General features: G+C 52.3%; 2 protein-coding genes across 5 annotated transcripts; both read right to left on the reverse strand.

The window, feature by feature from the left end:
* Positions 1-477: 477 nt before the first annotated feature.
* On the reverse strand, positions 478-17,298 carry RAB4B (RAB4B, member RAS oncogene family). Of its 3 annotated transcripts, none has more exons than XM_032248725.1 (8): positions 16,746-17,298; positions 15,364-15,444; positions 14,971-15,085; positions 12,291-12,353; positions 12,056-12,210; positions 9,417-9,512; positions 9,199-9,329; positions 478-832 (listed from the first exon to the last, which is right to left on the reverse strand). In XM_032248725.1, the coding sequence occupies exons 1-7, from the start codon at positions 16,759-16,761 to the stop codon at positions 9,214-9,216; spliced, it is 642 nt and encodes a 213-aa protein (XP_032104616.1). In that variant the 5' UTR covers positions 16,762-17,298; the 3' UTR covers positions 478-832; positions 9,199-9,213. The 3 variants fall into 3 exon arrangements, with proteins under 3 accessions (XP_032104616.1, XP_032104614.1, XP_032104615.1); XM_032248723.1 differs by lacking the exon at positions 478-832 and adding an exon at positions 1,962-2,342; XM_032248724.1 differs by lacking the exon at positions 478-832 and adding an exon at positions 5,597-5,876.
* Positions 17,299-17,647: 349 nt separating this feature from the next.
* On the reverse strand, positions 17,648-20,896 carry MIA (MIA SH3 domain containing). Of its 2 annotated transcripts, XM_032248727.1 has the most exons (5): positions 20,476-20,896; positions 20,119-20,190; positions 19,902-20,035; positions 18,060-18,170; positions 17,648-17,742 (listed from the first exon to the last, which is right to left on the reverse strand). In XM_032248727.1, exons 2-5 carry the CDS (start codon positions 20,165-20,167, stop codon positions 17,719-17,721), a joined length of 318 nt encoding a protein of 105 aa, XP_032104618.1. In that variant the 5' UTR covers positions 20,168-20,190; positions 20,476-20,896; the 3' UTR covers positions 17,648-17,718. The 2 variants fall into 2 exon arrangements, with proteins under 2 accessions (XP_032104618.1, XP_032104617.1); XM_032248726.1 differs by having other exon boundaries at positions 20,119-20,896.
* Between the last annotated feature and the right edge of the window lie 2,380 nt (positions 20,897-23,276).

The raw sequence follows: 23,276 nt of genomic DNA on the forward strand, positions 1-23,276 counted from the left end.
TGCGCAGGCCCGAGCCACGCGGGGCGGGGCGAGGAAGTTCGGGACCACCCCTCAACACCCGGGCGAAAGGAAACAGGGGTCCTTGGCCGACACGAGGTTCATTTGCATCCTCCGCCCCGCCCCCTTCGAGCGGGTGGGGGAACGCAGTGAGAGGGCCCGGGTGTGGGAGGGGGCGTTTCTTGCTAGTTGGAATCTAGCGCCGTCGGCGGGGCGGGGCACGCAAATGATGTGATTTACATGGAGAGGCCCACTCCCCCTCCCCCTGCACGGAGCACCGGGGCCCGGAGCGCGATGCGCGTGACTTCATTTACATGGTCAGCCCCTCCTCCTCGCTGCCCAGGAACGGGAGTGAGAGAAGGAGAAATGGCTGCGCAGTTAGTTGGGAAACGTATGTAAATTCGCACGTCAGTAAATAATTTACAGAAGTATCTTTTATAAGTGCCGGACGCCCTTGAGAGAAGGGAACGCGGACTAGAATGGATGTGCAAATGTGTATTTTAAAGACACGCTCCGCCCTGCCCCGTGGGAATCAGAATAAAGAACCAGGGAAAGCCTGGGCAACAGAGCGACACCTTATCTTTACACAAAATTTTTAAATGAAAACAAAAAAACCCACGGAAAGCTACACGTAGAAGACATTTGCATGACCAGCTGGGAACATTGTGGGGGAATACGGAGAGACGGTCATTTTGAATACGCTGCCCCCACCACCATCGCTCTGGAGAGTTGGGACTCAAGGCTCCCGGCGCCGGTGAAGGGGATCGTAAGGGTGGGAGAGCAACGAGCAACTGGGAGTGTCCTCAAAGGGCTGCACCAGTCCCCAGGAGGCCACCTGAGTGGGTAGGGAACGGTGCGTGAGCACAAGGACTTGCATACTGGTATCCACACATGCATGACGATTGCACAGAAGCCCGCAGTCCTGAGGGCACACACAGGGTTCATGGCCACACAAGGGTGTTTCTTGTTTAGTTTTGAAATGGGGTCTTACCCTTTTGCCCAGGTTGGAGTGCCGTGGCACAATCACGGTTCACTGCAACCTCAACCTCCCAACTAAAGTGATCCTCACACCTCAGCCTCCCGAGTAGCTGGGACTTCAGGTGTGTACCACCACGCCTGGCTAACTTTTGTTTTTTTCTTTTTGAGACAGTCTTGTTCTGGCGCCAGGGTGGAGTGCAGTGGCGCAATCTTGGCTCACCTGCAACCTATGCCTCCCGGGTTCAAGTGATTCTCCTGCCTCAGTCTCCTGAGTAGCTGGGACTACAGGCACGCGCCACCACGCCCAGCTAACTGTTTTCCATTTTCAGTAGAGGCGGGGTTTCACCATGTTGGCCAGGATGTCTGGATCCCCTGACCTCGTGATCCACCCGCCTTGGCCTCCCAAAGTGCTGGGATTACAGGCCTGAGCCACCACTCCTGGCCACACATGGGTGTTTAAAAGGAGCCAAATTCACACCAAAACACACACAGTTCTCAAGAGCACACATGCACAGGCACACACACAGTAGTGAGTCACTGCCTACGACTTTCAGTCATGAGACATAAAGACTAGAGGCACACCTATAGGCCCAAATTCCCATCACCTGGCCTTGATGTCCCAAACAATACCAGCCTCACCAATGCAGTCACTGAGGCCACAGAGCACAGCTATCTGCACCGCACACAACCAGCACACATTCCTGCAGACATCATCCCATACACAGGTTACTGGAAACATGTATGCATGTCACAAACACATGGATATCGGCGTGTTGACACACTTCAGCCTGGAACACAGATTGTCACACACTGTCCACTGAGTAACAAATTCCCTCCCTCTGCAACAGGCACCTGAGTCATCATGCTTGGTATACCCCTTACTATATCCAATCCAGAAACAAGGCCCCCAAACACCATGACCCATGAGTCTTCTGTCAGGGACCTCTTCCATCTCCCTGCCATCCAGGAATAACGGAGGCCAAGACACAGGTGTAAACAATGCTTTATGGGAGTAGGGTGGTGCTGGACAGGCCTCCAGGTAATAAATAACAGGTACTAGCAACAGCGGGGCCAGGCAGGCAGCTGGGGACAAATGACCCTGGTCTCAGGCTTTGGGAGCTCTTGGGGTATGGTTAGGGGTTCAGGGGGAGAGAGGTTAGCCAAGACAGAGGAAGCAGCAGCAGGTAGGGGTTCCCCCTTTCCCCGTGGCTCAGTCTTGCCCCAAAGCCAGGCCCCACCAGGCCAGGGAAGGCGGACAGGTGGTGGCGCAGCTCCTCTGGGGCCACGGCAGGTTGGGACATGGCCTCTCAGAGCCTGGGCCTGGCCCCCGGCCGGAAGGGCAGGGCTGGTCCTGGAGAACAGGTGAGCTGAAAGAGAAGGGTGTGGTGACCTGCAGGGTCCTGAGGTCTGTCCAGCTTGCCTCTGTCTCATTTCCAGGTATTTCCCTGCCTATCTGTATTGGTCTGTTCATACCTTTCTTCTCGTCTGATTTTCTCTCTCCTGCAGGTAAGTTGGGGCTTATGCTGAGGGTACCTGCATCTCCCTGTTTGTTTGCCTCAGAGAGCTGAGTCTGTAAAGCCAGATTTCAACATCTAATAAAAAACATGTATCTGGGGTGGATCACGAGGCGGGTGGATCACGAGGTCAAGAGATGGAGACCATCCTGGTCAACATGGTGAAACCCCATCTCTACTAAAACTGCAAAACATTAGCTGGGCATGGTGGCGCGTGCCTGTAATCCCAGCTACTCAGGAGGCTGAGGCAGGAGAATTGTCTGAACCCAGGAGGCGGAGGTTGCGGTGAGCCGAGATCGCGCCATTGCACTCCAGCCTGGGTAACAAGAGCGAAACTCCGTCTCAAAAAAAAAAAAAAAAAATATCATGTATCTGGCTAGACGCAATGGCTCATGCCTGTAATCCCAGCAGTGTGGAAAGCCAAGGAGAGAGGATCACTTGAGCCCAGGAGTTTGAGACCAGCCATAGGCAACACCACAAAACCCTGTTTCTACAAAAAAAAAATACAAACATTAGCCAGGCATAGTGGCATGCGTCAGTGGTCCCAGCTACCTGGGGGGCTGAGGTGGGAAGATCGCTTGAGCCTGAGAGGTGGAGGTTGCAGTGAGCTCGTGCCACTGCACTCCAGCCTAGGCAACAGAGTGAGACTCTGTTTCAAAAAAATAAAAATATAATGAACCTGCCTTTGTATCTCTCTGTGTCACTCTATGCTCCTGAATCACCCTGATTCTTTTTTTTTTTTTTTAAATAGAGACCGGGTTTCACCATATTGGCCAGGCTGGTCTCAAACTCCTGATCTTGTGATCCACCAGCCTCCACCTCCCAAAGTACTGGGATTAAAACTTTGGGATGCTGAGGTAGAGGACTGCTTGAGGCCAGGAGTTTAAGACCAACCTGGCTAACACAGTGAGACCCTATCTCAAATTTAAAAAAAAAGGGGGTGGGGGAAAGAGGCCAGGTATGGTGGCTCCCACACGTAATCTCTGCACTTTGGGAGGCTGAGGTGGGTGGATCGTTTGAGCTCAGGAGTTCGAGACCAGCCTGAGAAACATGGTGAAATCCCATCTCTTCAAAAAATAAAAACATAAAAATTAGCCAGGCGTGGTGGTGCACACCTATAGTCCCAGTTACTTGGGGAGCTGAGGTGGGAGGATCACTTGAGCCCAGGAGGTCAAGGATGCAGTGAGCTGAGATGGTGCCACTGCACTCCAGCCTGGGTGACAAAGTGAGACACTTCTCAAAAAAAAAAGAAAAGGGAAAAGAATGTTATATTGACCAACAGAAACAGAAAACAAATTGGTAGTTGCCAGGGGCTGGGGGAAGTGGAGAGTGACTGCTTAATGGGTATGGGGTTTCCTTTAGGGTAATGAAAACGTTTTGAGGCTGGATGGGTAGCTCACACCTGTAATCCCAGCACTTTTGGAGGCCAAGGCAGGCAGATCACCTGAGGTTGGGAGTTCAAGCCCAGCCTGATCAACATGGAGAAACCCCGTCTCTAGTAAAAATACAAAAATTACTGGGGCATGGTGGCACACGCCTGTAATTCCATCTACTCCAGAGGCTGAGGCAGGAGAATCGCTTGAACCCAGGAGGCAGCGGTTGCAGTGATCCAAGATCACGTGATTGCACTCCAGCCTGGGTGACAGAGTGAGACTCTGTCTCAAAAAAAAAAAAAAAGAAAAGAAAAGAAAACGTCTGAAACCAATGCAGAGGTGGTGGTTGCACAACCCTGTGAATGCACTGAATTCCACTGAATTGTACACTTTGAAAAGTTACATCAATTTATGTTACGTGACTCTCACTTCAGTGACAAAAAACGAAACAATACTGGTGGTAGGAAAATGTGTGTTTGAGTTTTATAGATGGGTGGGATCTGCTACAGTCAGTCCTAGATCAACATGTAAAATATATTTCCTCCTGCAGATTGCAATCAACAAAGTATGAAAAAGCCTTGCCTTGTTACATTTGACCTACTGAGGGCAAGCTCTAGGAAAGAATCTCTGCTAAGCCTTCAGGCAAAGACGACACACCATTCATTTGAGCTCAGCCCAAAGATGGATAAGAAGAAAACTTCAGCCGGGCGTGGCGGCTCACGCCTATAATCCCAGCACTTTGGGAGGCCAAGGCAGGTGGATCACCTGAGGTCAGGAGTTCCAGACCAAAGCCTGGCCAACATGGAGAAACCCTATCTCTATTAAAAATACAAAAAATAGCCAGGCGTGGTAGCAGACACCTGTAATCTCAGCTACTCAGGAGGCTGAGTCAGGAAAATCACTTGAACCCCGGAGGAAGAGGTTGCAGTGAGCTGAGATTGCACCATTGCACTCTAGCCTGGGAGACAAGAGCGAGACTTTGTCTCAAAACAACAACAACAACAACAAAAAGCAGCCCTCAATGATCAAGTCTTGACCATCAGGCCCCATTTGAAGCACTCTGCATGAACTGACTTATTTCATCTTCTCGCCACCTATAGAAGTAGGTGCCATTATTAGCCTCATTTTACAGATGAGCAAACTGAGGCCTGGGCACAGCAGGTGCAAAGTCTTGGGAGGACAAGAGAGCACTGTCCAAAGACATCATCCTTGACTCCTCTCTCTCTCAGACTCCGCATCCATTCCATCAGGAAATCATGTGGGCTCTGCCTTCCAAGTAGATCCAAAGTCTAACCCCTGTTCCCCACAGCCCCCCTGGAAATGCCAAGGGCTGGGAGGGGATTGAGCATGAAGTACAGAGGGAAGAACTGGCAAGACATACACATGCCCCAGAGAGGTGGGGATGGGACCAAATCCTGCAGGGTTTTGAAAACCCGTCAAGAAGTTTGGGGCCAGGTACGGTGGCTCATGCGCTTTGCGAGGCCGAGGCAGATGGATCACTTAAGGCCAGGAGTTTGTGAACAGCTGGCCAACATGGTGAAACCCTGTCTCTACTAAAAATACGAAAAGTTAGCCAGGCGTTGGTGGCCCATGCCTATGGTCCCAGTTACTTAGGAAGCTGAGGCACCAGAATCGCTGGAACCCAGAAGCGGAGGTTGCAGTGAGCCGAGATCGTACCACTGCCCTCCAGCCTAGGTGACAGAATGAGACTCTATCTCAAAAAAAAGAAGTTTGGACCAAGCATGGAGGAACAAGTAGTGCTTCCTGGAGGAGGGAAGGAGGTTGCCAGGGAGAAAGGGGAGGAATGGTGTTCCAGGGAGAGGCCCAGCATGAGCAAGGGCCCAGGGGAATGGGAAGAACTCCAGTGCGACTGGAATGGCCTGAGACGTAGGGAGCTGTACAAAGGGCTGAGGCTGGTGAGGCTGGGCTGGCAGGGGCCAGTCCCTGCAGAGAGTCCAACACCAGGCTGAGGAGCTTCAGCTGTGTCCTGGGACCCGGAGAGCCATGGAAGGTTCTGAACAAGGGAGCGACAGGAGTGGATGTGTGTTAGAAAGACCCAGTGGTCGCATCAACAGGAGACAGGATTGGCCGGGGGCGGTGGCTCAGGCCTGTGATCCCAGCACTTTGGGAGGCCAAGGCGGGTGGATCTCCTGAGGTTAGGAGTTCGAGACCAGCCTGGCCAACATGGCGAAACCCCACCTCTACTAAAAATACAAAAATTAGCCAGGAGTGGTTGTGCATACCTATAATCCCAGCTACTTGGGAGGCAGAGGCAGAGGAATCGCTTGAGCCTGGGAGGCAGAGGTCACAGTGAGCTGAGATGGCACCACTACACTCCAGCCTGGGCGACAGAGTGAAATTCTGTCTCAAAAAAAAAAAAAAAGAAGACAGGTCCAAAAAAAAAGAAAAGAAAAGAAGGGCCAAGACCGGAAGTCAGAGCGTCTAGGGAGGACACGGATCCTATTCCCATCTCGGCCACTCCTCTGCCTGCCCCCTCGTCCTGTCCTCCACCGTCTCTCCCCTGGCCTATGTAGCTTCCTCTCTGGTGTCCTGGTGACCCCCTCTCTTCCTCACAGCCTCTTCCCTTTATGCAGCCAGAGGGACCCTGTGAACCTCTGAATCAGGTCCTGTCCCTCCTCTGTTCAGAAGCCTCCCATGGCTTCCACACAGGGTGTAAGCCAGAGGCCTCCCCAGGGTCCACAGGCCCTAACTGATCTGCTTCCTCCAATCCCTGACCCCATCTCATGCTGTATCCCCAAAACACACACAGGTTCTCCATGATGACCACGCTGGCTGCTTCGATCACCCTCACCCACGCCAGGCATGCCCTTCGCTCAGGCGTTGCACTTACTGAGCTCTCTGCCTGCAATGCTCTGCCCCATATCCCCATAGGCCTCCCTGTCTTCCCTCCTTTACTCAAATGCCATCTTCTCAGTGAGGCTTCCCTCATCATCTTGTTTAAAGTACACTCTTGGCCAGGCACAGTGGCTCACGCCTGTAATCCCAGCACTTTGGGAGGCCGAGGTGGGTGGATCACCTGAGGTCAGGAGTTTGAGACCAGCCTGGCCAACATGCTGAAACCCTGTCTCTACTAAAAATGCAAAAATTAGCTGGGTATGGCGGCAGCCACCTGTAATCCCAGCTACTCAGGAGGCTGAGGCTGGAGAATCACATGAATCCGAGAGACGGAGGTTGCCGTGAGCAGAGATCAGACCATAGCACTCCAGCCTGGGCGACAGAGCAGTACCCCATCTCAAAGAAAAAAGAATGGCCAGGCATGGTGGCTCATGCCTGTAATCTTAGCACTTTGGGAGGCCGAGGTGGGTGGATCACCTGAGATTAGTTCAAGACCAGCCTGGCCAACATGGTAAAACCCCATCTCTACTAGAAATATAAAATATTAGCCGGGCCTGGTGGTGGGCGTCTGTTAATCCCAGCTACTTAGGAAGCTGAGGCAGGAGAATCACTTGAACCCAGGAGGTGGAGGTTGCAGTGAACCGAGATTGTGCCACTGCACTCCAGCCTGGGCAACAAGAGTGAAACTGTCTCAAAAAAAATAAAATAAAATAAAATAAAACTTGGGCCAGGCGCGGTGGCTCACACCTGTAATCCTAGCACTTTGGGAGGCCGAGGTGGGTGGATCACCTGAGGTCAGGCGTTCAAGACCAGCCTGGCCATCAGGGTGAAAACCCCATCTTAAAAACAACAACAACAAACCTACATTTCTCCACCCTATCCACCCTCTGTGCATGTTTTTCACCTTAGTTCTTAACCTCCCTCACTACTACAAACTTTACTTATGTATTTCTTTCCTTTTTTTTTTTGAGACAGAGTGTGGCTCTGTCAGCCAGGCTGGAGTGTGGCGGCGCAGGGTCACAGCGCACTGCAGCCTCGAACTCCTGGACTCAAGCCATCCTCCCATCTCAGCCTCCCAAGTAGCTGAGACTACAGGCACACAGCACCGTGCATGGCTAATTCAAAAAATTTTTTTGTCGAGATGAGGTCGCTTTGTTGCCCAGCCTAGTCTGAAACTGATCCTCCCATCTCAGACTCCCAAAGGGCTGGGATTATAGCGGGGAGCCACGGTGCCCAGCCGACTTATGTGTCTTGTTTATCATCTGTTTCTCTCCAAAAGAATGTCAGCTCCACAAGGGTGGGAGTCTGTTATTCCCTGCGTATTCCCAGTGCCTTGGGCAGGGCCTGGCATGCAGCAGGCACTCAGTAATCGTTGGAGAACTATGAATGGGAGAGTCAAGTTCTAGGGCAGGAAGCTGGCCTGGGGCCGGATGGTACAGGTGGATTCCCTATGGCCCAGAAGATGTCTCTTTTTTTTCCTTCTTTTTTTTTTGAAATGGAGTCTCATTCTGTCACCCAGGCTGGAGTACAGTGGTGTGATCTCAGCTCACTGCAACCTTCATCTCCCAGGTTCAGGCAAATTCTCCTGCCTCAGCCTCCTAAGTAGCTGGGATTACAGGCACGCATCACCATCCCTGGCTAATTTTTGTATTTTTAGTAGAGACGGGGTTTCACCATGTTGGTCAGGCTGGTCTTGAACTCCCGACCTCAGGTGATCTGCCCGCCTTGGCCTCCAAAGTGCTGGGAGTATAGGCGTGAGCCCTCCCCAACTCCACTTTTTTTTTTTTTTGTTTTTTTTGAGACAGAGTCTTGCTCTGTCACCCAGGCTGGAATGCAGTGGCTCAGTCTCCTCTCACTGCAACCTCCATGTCCTGGGTTCAAGCAATTCTCCTGCCTCAGCCTCCCGAATAGCTGGGACCAAAGGCATGTACTACTATGCCCGGCTAATTTTTATATTTTTAGTAGAGAAGGGGTTTCACTGTGTTGGCCAGGATGGTCTCCAACTCCTGACCTTATGTGTCCTTTTTTTTTAGTGCCCCTTCATCACATGCAACCCCTCTGCCTGTGTCCCCTCATCCCACCCTGACCCCTCTGCCTCTGCCTGCCCTATCCCATCCCTGATCCCTCTGCCTGTGTCCCCCAGCCTGGCCCTGACCCCTCTGGGCCTCTCCCCTGCTGGCTCTGACCCCTATCTCCCAGTGCTTCCCCATCTGGCCCTGACCTGAGCTGTCACTGTCTGAAGTGGGTCTGTCCCTGCACCCCCACCCACTGAACTGCCTCCACCCATGTGGGCCTCCCAAAGTGCTGGGATTACGGGCATGAGCCGCCGCACCCAGCCAGATGTCTCCTTTAGTTGTGTGTTTTGCATCATTCTCTCTCACTGTGTTTCTCTTGTCATCACATGTTCTGTGTCTGTCTCCACACCAGCTCCCCCCCTTCCCAAGAGACTACCCTGTTTCCCTAAGCCCCCAGTGTCCCACCTGGCTCCGCAGGGCTCAGCAGCCACACGGCTGAGGGGCCACGGCCTGGGCGCTCCGAGGCTGCCGGAGCTGGCGGAGAGATGCATCCCCGTACTGAATGCCAGAGCCCATCCTCTCGGGGTCGAGCTCGCCTGTGGGGAAGGGGAGAGGTCAGCACTGGTCGCCTGGAGACCCCTGGGCCTGCCCTCCACTCCCACTCAGGCCGGCTGGGGACTCACCTGAGTCAATCTTGTTGAGGATGGTGCGGGCACACTTGAGAAACGCCTCCTCCACGTTCTCGCCCGTGAGAGCGCTGGTCTCCAGGAACATCAGCTCTGCAGCGGCACACATTCCAAGGTCAGGGCCCCGGTCAGTCCCCACGCTCCACTGCGCTCTCACCTGCTTACTCTCATCCTGTTCCTCCAACGTCCCATCCCCGCTTGCCCTCACCTCGGGCCTGCCACTAACATCCGCTTCCCTATATACCCACCCAGCTTTTCCTTCAGAGCTCAGCTCACATAGCTCCTCCTCCAGGAAGTCCTCCCTGACTTCCCAGGCTGGGTCACGTGCCTATTTAGGGCTCCGACAGCTTCCTGTGGCCCCATATCCTGGTCCTGACCCCTCTGCTTGTGCCTCCTTATCCTGGTCCCAACCCTCTGCCTGGGTCCCCATCCCACCCCTGACCCTTCTGCCTGGGCCTGCCCCATTCCATCCCTGACCACTCTGCCCATAAGCCACCACACCCAGCTCCCCAATCCCATGCAACTGCTCTGCCTCTGTCTCCCAATCCTGGCCTTGACCCCTCTACCTGGGCCCCCCATCCCACCCCTGACCCCTCTGCCCATGCCCCCCATTCCATATAACTCCTCTGTGTCCCCCCATCCCACCCCTGATCCCTCTGCCCATGCCCCCCATTCCATATAACTCCTCTGTGTCCCCTCATCCCACCCCTGATCCCTCTGCCCATGCCCCCCATTCCATATAACTCCTCTGCCTGTGTCCCCTCAACCCACCTGACCCCTCTGCCTGTGCTCCACCATCCCAGCACTGACCCCTCTGCCTCTGCCTGCCCTATCGCAGCCCTGACCCCTCTGCCTGTGCTCCTCATCCCACCCCGATCCCTCTGCCTGCTCCCCTCAATCCTGGCCCTGACCCCTCTCTCCCAGCCCTGACTTTTCTGGGCTGTCACTGTCTGGAAGTGGATCTGTCCTTCCACTCTCCACGCACTGAACTGCGTGCTCCATGCATGTTGGGCCTAGGGCTGTCTCCAACAGTGTCCCCAGCACCATCTAGGGCAGACACAGGCCAATTCGAGTCTACCCATAGCCCCGTGGCAAGGCCCCACAGTCAGAAAATTAGAGCCAATTCACACCCACACCTCTCTGATGGCAAAACAGGGGAACATAGGCAGATCTCAAGCCAGCAGATGTGGGTGGTTTGGCCAACACAGTGTTTTCAAATGAGTTTACACTTGCAAACCTTTTTCTTTCTTTTCTTTTTTTTTTTTTGCAAACCTTTCTCTTTGTTTTTTCTTTGAGACAAGGTCTCACTCTGTCCCCTAGGCTGGAGTGCAGTGGTGTGATCATAGATCACTCCTGGGCTCAAGTGATCCTCCTGCCTCAACCTCCTGAGTCACCAGGACCCCACAGCCACATACCACCACACCCAGGATTTTTTTTGTTTTCTTTTTGTTTTGTTTTTGTTTTTTTGTAGAGGTGGGGTCTTACTCTGTCGCTCAGGCTGGTCTCAAACTCCTGACCTCAAGTGATCCTCCTACCTTGGCCTCCCAAAATGTTGGGATTACAGGTGTGAGCCACTGCGGTTGGCCCTTGCAAACCTGGTGTGGGCGGTCAATATGCTGCATTTCCCTTAGCACCAGTGCCTGTTACCCTAGGATCTACCCCATCCATCTCCTGTATTCAAAAATGTGCCTTTGGGCTGGGCACAGTGGCTCATGCCTGTAATCCCAGCATTTTGGGAGGCTGAGGCGGGCAGATCATGAGGTCAAGAGATCAAGACCATCCTGGCCAATGTGGTGAAACTCTGTCTCTATAAAAAATACAAAAATTAGCTGGGCATGGTGGCGTGCACCTGTAGTCCCAGCTACTCAGGAGGCTGAGGCAGGAGAACTGCTTGAACTCAGCGGGTAGAGGTTGTGGTGAACCGAGATTGTGCCACTGCACTCCAGCCTGGTGAGAGCGAGACTCCATTTCAAAAACAAAAACAAAAACACCAATACCCTGTGCTGCCTCCCCACGGTAGGCGAAACCTCAGCAGCCAACATTAATCTAGCACCCCCTCTGTGGCAGGTGCTGAGGACTTTCCACCAACAATCGCCCTGAATCAGTCATCACAGCACACTGGGAGGCAGAAACACTGTGACCCCCTTTCCAGATGAGGAAACTGAATCAGTGTAATCCCACAGCTCACCAGTGGCAACACTTAAATTTTTTTTTTTTTTTGAGACAGGGTCTTGCTCTGTCTCCCAGACAGGAGTACAACGGCATGATCACAGCTGACTGCAGTCTTCAACTCTTAGGCTCAGTTGATCCTCCTGCCTCAGTCTCCACTGTAGCTGGGACTACAGGCATGAGCCACCACATCCAGCTAATTTTTAAAATTTTTTGTAGAGATAGGATCTTACTTTGTTGTCCAGGCTGGTCTCAAACCCCGGGCTCAAGCAATCCTCCCACCTTGGCCTCCCAAAGTGCTGGGATTATAGGTGTGAGCCACCACGCCCAGCCGACACTCAAATGTGAACCCAGACCACTGAACCTCCATGTTCCCCTGCTGGGCACGGCCACTAAGAGACAGGAAATCCACAGTCCCTGTGGACCGTCCACCCCCACCACCACCTGGCCCACCACACAGCCCTCACCATTCTCCTGGGCAAAGCGAGAGGCCTCCAGGAAAGTGACCTCCCGCTCAGGGTCCAGGTCCTTCTTGTTGCCACAGAGGATGACCACGATGTTGGGGCTAGCCAGCGTGCGGGCATCCGTCAGCCAGGCAGCCAGTGAGTTGTATGTCTCCCGGCTGTGGAGAAGGGGGAGGGGAGGGAGGCCGTGCAGGAGAGGGGCCACCCATGCCCTGCCTCACCCGCTCCAGGTACCTACCTGGTGATGTCGTATACCAGCAGGGCTCCAGCTGCCCCTCGGTAATAACTCCGCGTCACCGACCTGTGGGGCCAGGGGGACCCAGTCACTCCCAAGGCTGGGGTCTGCCCTGAGAGTGCACCCCTCTGCAGGGAGACACTGGTGGTTCGGAGGCCCCCCTCCACTGCTGGCCCACACCCCAAAACCTGGCCTTGGTCCAGTCGCCATGCAATTCCTGTCTTCCTGTATCCTTGCAGTCTGTCTCTCTTCGCCTCTCTCTGCTTCTGTCTCACTCAGCTGGCCCGCTGCCTGTCTGTGAGTCTCCCTGTCTTTCTCTCTCCCTGTGTCTCTGTCTTTTCATTGGTCTGTTTTCCTCTTCGTTTCTCTTTCATGTGTGTCTTTATTGATTTATTGATTGATTGATTGATTGACTGATTGATGGTCTTGCTCTGTAGCCCAGGCTGGAGGGCAGTGGCATTATCTTGGCTCATTACAGCCTCGATCTCCTCGCGGCTTGGTCTCCCAAGAGAGGGATCCTTCCACCTCAGCCTCTGGAGTATCTGGGACTACCAGTGTGCACCACTATATCTGGCTGGCTAATTTCTTTCTTTCTTTTTTTTTTTTTTTGAGAGGGAGTTTTGCTCTTGTTGCCCAGGCTGGAGTGCAAAAGCATGATCTCAGCTCACTGCAACCTCCACCAACCTCCACCTCCCAGGTTCAAGTGATTCTCCTGCCTCAGCCTCCCGAGTAGCTGAGATTACAGGTACCCACTACCACGCCTGCCTAATTTTGTATTTTTAGTAGAAACAGGGTTTCTCCACGTTGGTCAGGCTGGTCTTGAACTCCTGACTTCAGGTGATCCACCCACCTCAGCCTCCCAAAGTGCTGGGATTACAGGCATGAGCCACCTCACCCAGCCTAATTTCTTCATATTTTTTGTAAAGATAGGGTTTTGCTATGTTGCCCAAGCTGGGCTCCAATTCCTGGGCTCAAGTGATTCTCCTGCCTTGGCCTATGGGTCTTTTTTTTTTTGAGTGGGAGTCTCACTCTGTCACCTAGGCTGGAGTGCAGCGGCAAGGTCTCAGCTTACTGTAACCTCCACCTCCGGGGTTCAAGGGATTCTCCCACCTCAGCCTCCCGAGTAGCCAGGATTACAGATGCACACCACCACATCTGGCTAGTTTTTGTATTTTTAGTAGAGATGCGGTTTTGCCATGTTGGCCAGTCTGGTGTCGAACCCCTAACGTCAAGTGATCCACCCATCTCAGCCTCACAAAGTGCTGGGATTACAGGCCTGAGCCACCGTGCCCAGCCCTGTGTGTCATTTATTTATTTATTTATTTAGAGATAAAGTTTTGCTCTGTCACCCAGGCTAGAGTGCAGTGGCGTGATCTTGGCTCACCGCAACCTCCGCCCCCCCAAAGTCAAGTAATTCTCCTGCCTCAGCTTCCCAAGTAGCTGGGGTTACAGGCATCCACCGCCACATCCAGCTAATTTTTGTAGTTTTAGTGGAGACCAGGTTTGGCCGTGTTGGACAGTCTGGTCTTGAACTCCTGATCTCAAGCGATCCACCCACCTCGGCCTCCCAAAGTGCTGAAATTATAGGCGTGAGCCACCATGCCCGGCTATGTCTATCAACTTTTCTGCAGGTATTTCCTGAAGACCTACTATGCGCTGAGCCCTACGCATCCCTCCATCTCTCTTTTGGAAAGGCGGGATTTCTCGATGTTGCCCAGGCTGTTCTCAAACTCCTGGACTCAAGCAATTCTCCTGCCTTGGCCTGTGTGTCTTCAGTTCCCTACTTCTCACTGCCTTTTTTTCTGTTCCGTCTCTGTGGCTCTCTCGTGCTCACCCTTGTCTTCCCATAAATGTGTCCATTAATTCATTCAACTATACCTGTCCAACATGCCCTGTCTCCCTCTCTGCTTCTGACCTCTGTTTTTTGGTGTCTTCTCCTCTCCCTTATTTATTTATTCATTCATTCATTCATTGAGACAGAGTCTGGCTCTGTCGTCCCTGCCTGAGCCTCCTGAGTAGCTGGGATTATAGGTATGCGCCACCACTGCCTGGCTAAATTTTTTTTTGTATTTTTAGTAGAGACAGGGTTTCACCATGTTGACCAGGCTGGTCTTGAACTCCTGACCTCAAGTGATCCACCCGCCTCAGCCTCCCAAAGTGCTGTAATTATAGGCGTGAGCCATAGGCACCTGGCCTCCTTATGCCCCCTTATCTTTCTCTTCAAGTCTCTTAGTCTCTGTCTCTTCTCTTTTCCTTTCTGAGTGTGTGTCTCTCAAGTTTCTCCTCTATTTTAGTGTCTCTCAGTCTCTATCCCTTGCCCCATCTCCAAGCCTCTCTTCCTCTAACTGTTTTTCTTTCTTTGTGATGGGGTCTCATTATGTTTGCCCAGGCTGGTCTCGAACTCCTGGGCTTAGGCAGTCTTCCCACCTCAGCCTCCCAAAGCACAGAGATTACCAGCATGAGCCACTGCACCTGGCCCCTACCTCTTTTCTCCTGCTGTCTCTTTCTCTCTCCAGTACTCCCTCTCTCTCTGCAGATATACGTACCTGCTAACTACAGTGTCTCTTCTCTCTCTCTGCCTTGTGTGCCCTCTCAGTGTTTCCAAGTGACTCTGCACACACATCTCTCTCTCTCTTTCCTTCTCTCTCTCTCCCCATCACCCTTGGGAGCCCAGCCCACCTACCGAAACCGCTCCTGGCCAGCCGTGTCCCAAATCTGTAGCTTCACAGTCTTCCCACCCACGTTGACCACCCGGGATCCGAACTCCACGCCGATCGTGTGGTTGGAGTCCTGTTTGACTGGGAGTGGGAGGAACAGAAGGGCAGTGCAGGGAGAGAGGTGGCAGCTCAGAGGATCCCCCATCCTCCAAGGCCCTCTCAGTCTCTACAAACCCATTCTCATTGCTGGAGTGACTGAGGCCAAGGAGAACCTAGTAAAGGACACACGACAAAGCAAAGGCCAAAAAGCCAACACTGGACTTGTACTACCTATGGCCAGCCCTGCCCTCCCCAACAACTGCCCACCTGCCCACACTATGCGCAGCTCAGGGTTCCCAGGACCACTGCGGGAAACTCACACTTATTCTCAATGAACTGATGAAGGAGACATGATTTGCCAGTTCCTGCACTGCCGATCACCAGGAATTTGAAGAGGAAGTCTGACCAGATGGAGTCAAAATCAGGGATACCCACAGGGAGAGAAAGATACAGGGAAAAAGATGGAATCCAATCCAATCTCTCCCTCTAACCTTCATGGTTAGAGGGAAAGAAACACACACAGACACAAAGCAATAGATAACAGTAACAGATAGCTCTTATGTAGTACTTCCCATGTGCCAGGCACATTCTATATATGTTTTTCAACTTTTATTTTAGGTTCAAAGGTTACATGTGCAGGTTTGTCACATGGGTAAATTGTGTGTTGTTGTGGGCCAGGCATAGTTCTAAAGGTCTTTACTCACATCAACAGCTCACATTATCCTCAAGAAAACTCTATGAGGGAGGTAGAATAAAAATTATTCCCATTTTTCCACATGAGGAAGCAGGCCAGAGAGGTTAACTGAATTGCCCAAAGTGACACAGCTAGGCAGAAGTGAGATTCAAACCCAGGACAAGGGGCTCCAGAGTCCCACATCTTAGCTATTTCGTCGCTAAAATCTCTTGAAAGCTATTTAATCAAGGACTACTATCTAGCCCTTGTTCCTCTTCACCTCCTACCACCCTCTGACGAATTCACTCCACTATAGCTCCTGGCCTTCGGCCCATTCCCTGAAAATGACAAGCTGGTTCTCACCTCAGGGTCTTTGCACTCTTCTCCCTTCTCATCTATAGTTGCTGAATGAATGCGGCTCCCTCTGACTCCTAAATCAGCGCTTCCCCTGCCTCCAACCACCACCTCCTATGGTACATCTCTACTGATTTTGCACTTCCCGACCTCTCCTTCCCTCCCTCTGCCCAGACCCTAGCTTCATTCTCAAGCGTAAGCCCCACCCCCTGCCACTAAGTCCTGCCCCTAACTCAAGGACAGCCCATCCCCAACCCCATTCTGGGGCTCTCTCAAGCCAGATCAGCCCCAGGGTCCTGAGCTTCCGTTCAGGGCTCCTTCTAGCCCATAAACCTGACTCCTGCCATTCATGCAGTTGGCCCCGCCCTTTTACTCAGGCTCCGCCCAGCTCCATTAAGGCCCACCTCTTCCCTCAGGGCCTCCCTCAACCCCTCAGGACCAGCTCCCTCAAATCCCGCCCCAGATCTATTTAACCCATGCACCAAAACCTCAGGCTCCACCCAAATCGAATAAGCTCAGCCTCGGACCCACTAAACCCCTCCCAGCATCCACTTAGGCTCTGCCTCCATCACACGAAACCCCGCCCCCTGATCTACAAAGCCCCGCCCCATTCCCACAGGCCGCATCCTCCCTGGGCCCAGACCCAGGACCCCGGCTTCGGCCCACCACCCTCACCGTAGGTCTCGGCCATGACTCGGTCGCGGCCGCTGAGGGCCGCAATATGGCGCCGCGGCCGCGCCTGCTCCTCGGCTGGCAGCCGCTCCACTCCGGCTACAGCCCCGGCTCCTTCCTACTCCCCGGGCCCGGCACCGCCACTTCCGCCTCCGCCCCCCTCCGGCACGACCCGCTCCGGCTGCGGGATACCAGGCCACGCTTTCCGAAAAGCGGGATTGGCGGACTCACGGGCAAGGGGCGGGACAAAAGGCGCGGATTGGCGGCGTGAGAGGGGCCAAACCCAAAGGGGCGGGGCAGGGGTCACCGATTGGTTGAGCAACTGGGAAGGGACGTGCAGAGCGCAGAGCTGCTTCCCTGAGCTGAGGAACGGATTTGGTCGGGAGTCCGGGGGCAAAGTCGAGTCTCCGGATTGGATCGGAGCGGACTTGGGGGAGGGTATACAAATGCAAAGAAGGGGATACGGGCAGGATTGACAGAAAGAGGCTGGAAGAGGGGCGGATGTTGAGCTGGCAGGAGCGATTTCTGGCCTCAAAGGCAAAAAGCAAAACTGGAAAGATACGATTAGGGTACTTCCCACCTCCCTTTGCAGATAATCTTCCAAGAAAACCTTTGCTGTGCGATTTATATCCTCCGCGTGGTCCGGTTGGCTCCCTCCCACTGGTCTAGAGAGGACACTACAATCCCCTCGTTGGGCTGCTTAGGTTTTCTTTTGCTTGTATCTGAAACCTAAGCTTTGGAGCTCTCCTACTGCACAGAGCTTTCATCAGTGAAACTCTGCCTAGCACCCACTGATGTTACCACATGCAGCGGGTTAATTGGTTAGATTCAGGAACCCAGAGAAACATTTCACTTGCACAGTCCCCACCCCACTCTACCCGACCCCAAAGACCACAGAGACAGGCTGTTTGCACTGGGCTGATGTATTTGCATAAAGCCGAGGAGGGGAAACGGCAGGGCCAGCGGTAGGCTGAGCTCACTGGCAGTAGAAATCCCATTTCTGAAAAAGAGAAAGGGGAAACAGTGGAGAGAAAACCAGCGGTCACACCACAAAGGATCTAGTGGTTTTAGCAAAGGCTGCAGCTGCAGGGCCCAGGTTTGGCCACACAAGTGCTATGCAAATTAGCCCAGGGCCCTCTAATCTTTGCACCTCCCAACTGCACCCATTTTACTGGTGAGAAAATTGAGGCAGAGAAATAATTTGTCCCAGCGCATACCTCTAGGCTGGCAGGGAGCCAAGGGTAGGAGCATCTTTGCCCATTCCCACAACCTAAGGGTCCTCCCTCCAGATTTCTTGCCAGCCCCCATGACACTCACGTCTGTCTTCACATTGACTGTGGCAGGTTTCAGGATCTGGTCCTCTCGCACAATGCTACTGGGGAAATAGCCCAGGCGAGCGGCCACATCTCCATAGTAATCTCCCTGAACCTGGAGAAGAGGAGTTAAAAGCTAAGGTCTGGGAAGATGGCAAGCTTGTGCCTGCTGAAGGCCTTTGCATTCTCCCTTCTCCCTGATCTCCACATAACTGGCTCCATCCTTGTCATACGAATCTCAACTGAAATGTCACACAAATCAAATCTCAGCTTAAATGTCACCTGCTCAGAGGCCCTTCCTGACCACCCAAGTCAGTCTCTGTTAATTCTCACAGCAGTGCATATTTACTTTTATTTTATTTATTTATTTATTTAGAGATGGAGTCTCGCTCTGTTGCCCAGGCTGGAGTGCAGTGGCGTGATCTCGGCTCACTGCAACCTCCACCTCCCTGCTTCAAGCAATTCCCCTGCCTCAGTCTCCCAAGTAGCTGGGATTACAGGCGTGCGCCACTATGACTGGCTAATTTTTTTTTTTTTTGTATTTTTAGTAGAAATGGGGTTTCACCATGTTGGCCAGGTTAGTGTTGAACTCCTGACCTTAGGTAATTCACCCGCCTCGGCCTCCCATAGTGCTGGGATTAGAGGCGTGAACCACTGTGACCGGCCTGCTTTTATTATTTTGGAGACAGGGTCTCGCTCTGTGGCCCAGGTTGGGGTGCAGTAGCAGGATCACAGCTCACTGTAGCCTCAACTTCTGGGCTCAAGCAATCCTTCCACCTCAGCCTCCCGAGTAGCGGGGACCACACACACACGCCATGATGCCCAGTTTATTTTTTTAATTTTTTCGTAGAGATGGGGTCTTGCTATGTTGCCCAGGCTGGTCTCGAACTCTTGAGCCCAAGCAATTCTGCCACCTTGGCCTCCCAAGTGTAAGCCACCATGCATGACTGCTGCTATTTTTTATGGCCTGCTTTTTGCTCGTTTCCCTCTATTAGAATAAAAAGGATCATTCATTGTTGTATCTTGGTGTCTAGAACAGAACATGGCACTATAGCAGATGCCCTAAAATTGGTAAATAAAGTGAAAATAGGCCAGGGAAGTTGGTCGCTCACACCTGTAATCCCAGCATTCTGGGAGGCCGAGGCAGGTGGATCACAAGGTCAGGAGTTCCAGACAAGCCTGGCTAACATGGTGAAACCCTGTCTCTACCAAAAATACAAAAATTAGCAGGGTATGGTGGCATGTGCCTGTAATCCCAGCTACTCGGGAGGCTGAGGCAGGAGAATCGCTTGAACCCAGGAGGCGGAGGTTGCAGTGAACTGAGATAGCACCATTGCACTCCAGCCTGGGTGACAGAGCAAGACTCTGTCTTGGAAAAAATAAAAAATAAATAAATTAATTAATAATATAAAGTGAAAATAGGCCAGGCATGGTGGCTCACGCCTGTAATCCCAGCACTTTGGGAGGCCAAGGCAGTCGGATCACCTGAGATCAGTAGTTCAAGACTAGCCTGACCAATATGGAGAAACCCTGTCTCTACTAAAAACACAAAAATTAGCCGGGCATGGTGGCACATGCCTGTAATCCCAGATACTCGGGAGGCAGAGGTTGTGGTGAGCCGAGATTGCACCATTGCACTCCAGCCTGGGCAACAAGAGTGAAACTCAGTCTCAAAATAAATAAATAAATAAATAAAAATAAAAATAAATAAAGTGAAAATAAAGTCAGTCACAATACCCTTCCACAATGTCTATTTCAGTTCACTCTCCTCAAATCTTCCCTTCACGGGGATAATGAGTTTACCCCAGCCCTGTACCCTTCCCTTTTTCGCTCTCCCAAGACTCACGCTGCCTCCCCAGAAGAGCCGCCCACGGCCCTTCAGCTTGGAGAAGACATACACCACTTGGCCCCGGTGAATGTTCAGGAATCGGCAGTCAGGGGCCACGTAGTCCTGAAGGGCCACAGCCATGGAGATCGGGTCTGGGGAAGGAATAGAAGGGAATGCAGTACCTTTCACACAGGCTAATACCCTGAGTCCCCATTTCTCCCCTCCCCACACTCACGGCTGCACTCCTGGTCCGCACACAGCTTCCGGTCAGCCAGCTTGGGCATGGAGCCGCCACTGACACCAGGTCCTGGGAAGGCAGACAGCAAGATGACCCCAAGGAACACCACGGACCAGGCCATCGTGGACTGTGAGCAAGGGAGTGAGCAAGGGGGTACCTGGGTCTCCAATTTCCTTCCGTCCCTCTCTCCCGCAGCACAAGGAAACTTGTGTTCATGGTCTTGTCCCCGCCCTTAACCAGTCCCAAATTTCACCCACACCACCTAGAGGTTGCTACCCAGCCAGAACCATTTCAAGGATAGGGTAAAGGCTGCAAGCCCAGGGAAATTCCCAGGTAAGGTCCAAAGCAGCTCACAGCTTTCCAGCCAACAGCCCCCTCCTCGGCGATCACAGAGGCCCAGACAAGGAGGTTGAGGTATTCAATTCCATCTTCTCTTTAGTTGGCTTAGGTACCTGGGCTCCATCGGAGGAGCCTGTAAGGAAAACCACCTTGGAATTTCCTGTGCCGTTGGGCAGGAGAACAAGGCAGCCTTTGATCATGAGAAACAGCCCAGCCCTGACTGAATATTGTATTTTCAACCTTAGGCTAGGCAATGTCCCACCACGGTCACTATTCCTCCACACCAGCCGCTTCCTACTGGATGACCTGGGCTAAGCTATTTCTCCTCACAGAGCCTCAGATTCCTTGTATGTAAAATGGGGACAATAATAAAAGCCTGGCCAGGAGCGGTGGCTCATGCCTGTAATTGAGGCCAAGGCAGGGAGATCACGTGGTCAGGAGTTCGAGACCATCCTGGCCAACATGGTGAAACCCTGTCTCTACTAAAAATAGAAAAATTAGCAGGGTGTGGTGGCACATGCCTGTAGTTCCAGCAACTCGGGAGGCTGAGGCAGGAGAATCGCTTGAACCCGGAGGCAGAGGTTGCAGTGAGCCGAGATCATGCCACTGCACTCCAGCCTGGGTGATGGAGCAAGACTCGTTCTCAAAATAATAAAAGCCAATAGTTATGGAGCATTCACTAAGTATGTATTTATGTTATGAACTCAAATGGATACTCTGTATCATGTCAGGAGGAGTAATTATAATAACCCTCCCCCATTTTTTTTTTTTTGTTTGAGACAGGGTCTCACTCTGTTGCCCAGGTGGAGTGCAATGATGCCATCACGGCTCACTGCAGCCTCAACCTCCTAGACTCAGGCAATCCTCCCACCTCAGCCTCCTGAGTAACTGGGACTAGAAGCACAAGCTACCTATGCCCGGTTAATCCATTTTTTTTTTAAAGATTATTTTGAGAGAGGGTCTTGATCTGTTGCCCAGTTTGGAGTGCAGTGGCATAATCATGGCTCACTGTAGCCCCTACTTCCCGGGCTCAGCCTCCTGAGTAGTTAGGACCACAGACACACACCATCAGGGCCAGCTAATTTTGTGTGTTTTTTGATAGAGACAAGGTTTCGTCATGTTGCCCAGGCTCATCTCAAACTCTTGGGCTCAAGCAATCTGCCCACCGTGGCCTTCCAAAGTGCTGGAATTACAGGCATGAGCCACCAAGTCCCGCCTAATTTAATTTTTTGAGGCAGGATCTTGCTGTTGCTCAGGCTGAAGTACAGTGATGTGATCATAGCTCGCTGTATCCTTGAACCCCTGGGCTCAAGAAATCCTCCCCTCTCAGCCTCCCGAGTAGCTGGGACCACAGGTGGGCCACCACGCTTGAATGATTTTTTTTTTTTTTCATTTTTGTAAAGCTGATGTCTTACTACGTTGCCTGGGCTGGCCTAGAACTCATGTTCCCAAGCAATCCTCCTGCCTTGGCCTCCCAAAGCACTGGGATGGGCCACCAATGCCTGGCCTATAACCCCTTGTTACATGGAAATGGAAGTATTAAGGAAGCTGTCTAAGGCTTACACCGCCAGAAGTGGAGAAGTGGAGAAGCTAACATTGTATCCAGGCCCACAGCCATTGCTATGGTATCTTTAGTGTCTCTATAGATATATCTATAGTATCGCCGGGCGCGGTGGCTCAAGCCTGTAATCCCAGCACTTTGGGAGGCCGAGGCGGGTGGATCACGAGGTCAAGAGATCGAGACCATCCTGGTCAACATGATGAAACCCCGTCTCCACTAAAAATACAAAAAATTAGCTGGGCATGGTGGTGCGTGCCTGTAATCCCAGCTACTCGGGAGGCTGAGGCAGGAGAATTGCCTGAACCCAGGAGGCGGAGGTTGCGGTGAGCCGAGATCGCGCCATTGCACTCCAGCCTGGGTAACAAGAGCGAAACTCCGTCTCAAAAAAAAAAAAAAAATATATCTATAGTATCTTTAGTTTTTTTGTTTGTTTGTTTTTGAGATGGAGTCTCATTATAGCGCAGTGGTACAATCCTGGCTCACTGCAACCTCCATCTCCCAGGTTCAAGAGGTTCTCCTGCCTCAGCCTCCCGAGTAGCTGGGATTATAGGCACCCACCACTTCACCGGACTAGTTTTTTTTTCTTTTTTTTTTTTTTGAGACCGAGTTTCACTCTTGTTGCCCAGGCTGGAGTGCAATGGCGTGATATCAGCTCACCAAATCCTCTGCCTCCCAGGTTAAAGTGATTCTTCTACCTCAGCCTCCTGAGTAGCTAGGATTACAGGCATGTACCATCATGCCTGGCTATTTTTTTAATTTTTAGTAGAGATGGCGTTTCTTCATGTTGGTCAAGTTGGTCTTGAACTCCTAACCTCAGGTGATTCGCCCCCCTCAGCCTCCCAAAGTGCTGGGATTACAGGGGTGAGCCACCACGCCTGGCCTCGTTTTTGTATTTTTAATAGATTTGGGGTTTCACCATGTTGGCCAGGCTGGTCCCTAACTCCTGACCTCAAGCGATCTGTCTGCCTCAGCCTCCCAAAGTGCCGGGATTATAGGTGTGAGCCACAGTGGCTGGCCTACCATGCTGTCTTACAGGGCTGTATTCGGGGTTGAACACATCCATTCAATGGATTTGCAGGGCACACAGAGGGCAAAGGAACATGTTAAGGATCTCGCAACAATGCAACCAACAAATCCAGACCAAAAGCGTGTCAATAAGACAAATAAACTGCCTGAGAAGGGGGAAAAAATGGGCCTGAGGGGTGGCCTAGATTTTCAAAAGACGTTAAGAACCATAGCAGCAGTCACAACATGA

Source organism: Sapajus apella, unplaced genomic scaffold (assembly GCF_009761245.1).
Source record: "Sapajus apella isolate SASKATOON/1434 unplaced genomic scaffold, GSC_monkey_1.0 scaffold68, whole genome shotgun sequence".
Taxonomy (NCBI): Eukaryota; Metazoa; Chordata; class Mammalia; order Primates; family Cebidae; genus Sapajus; species Sapajus apella.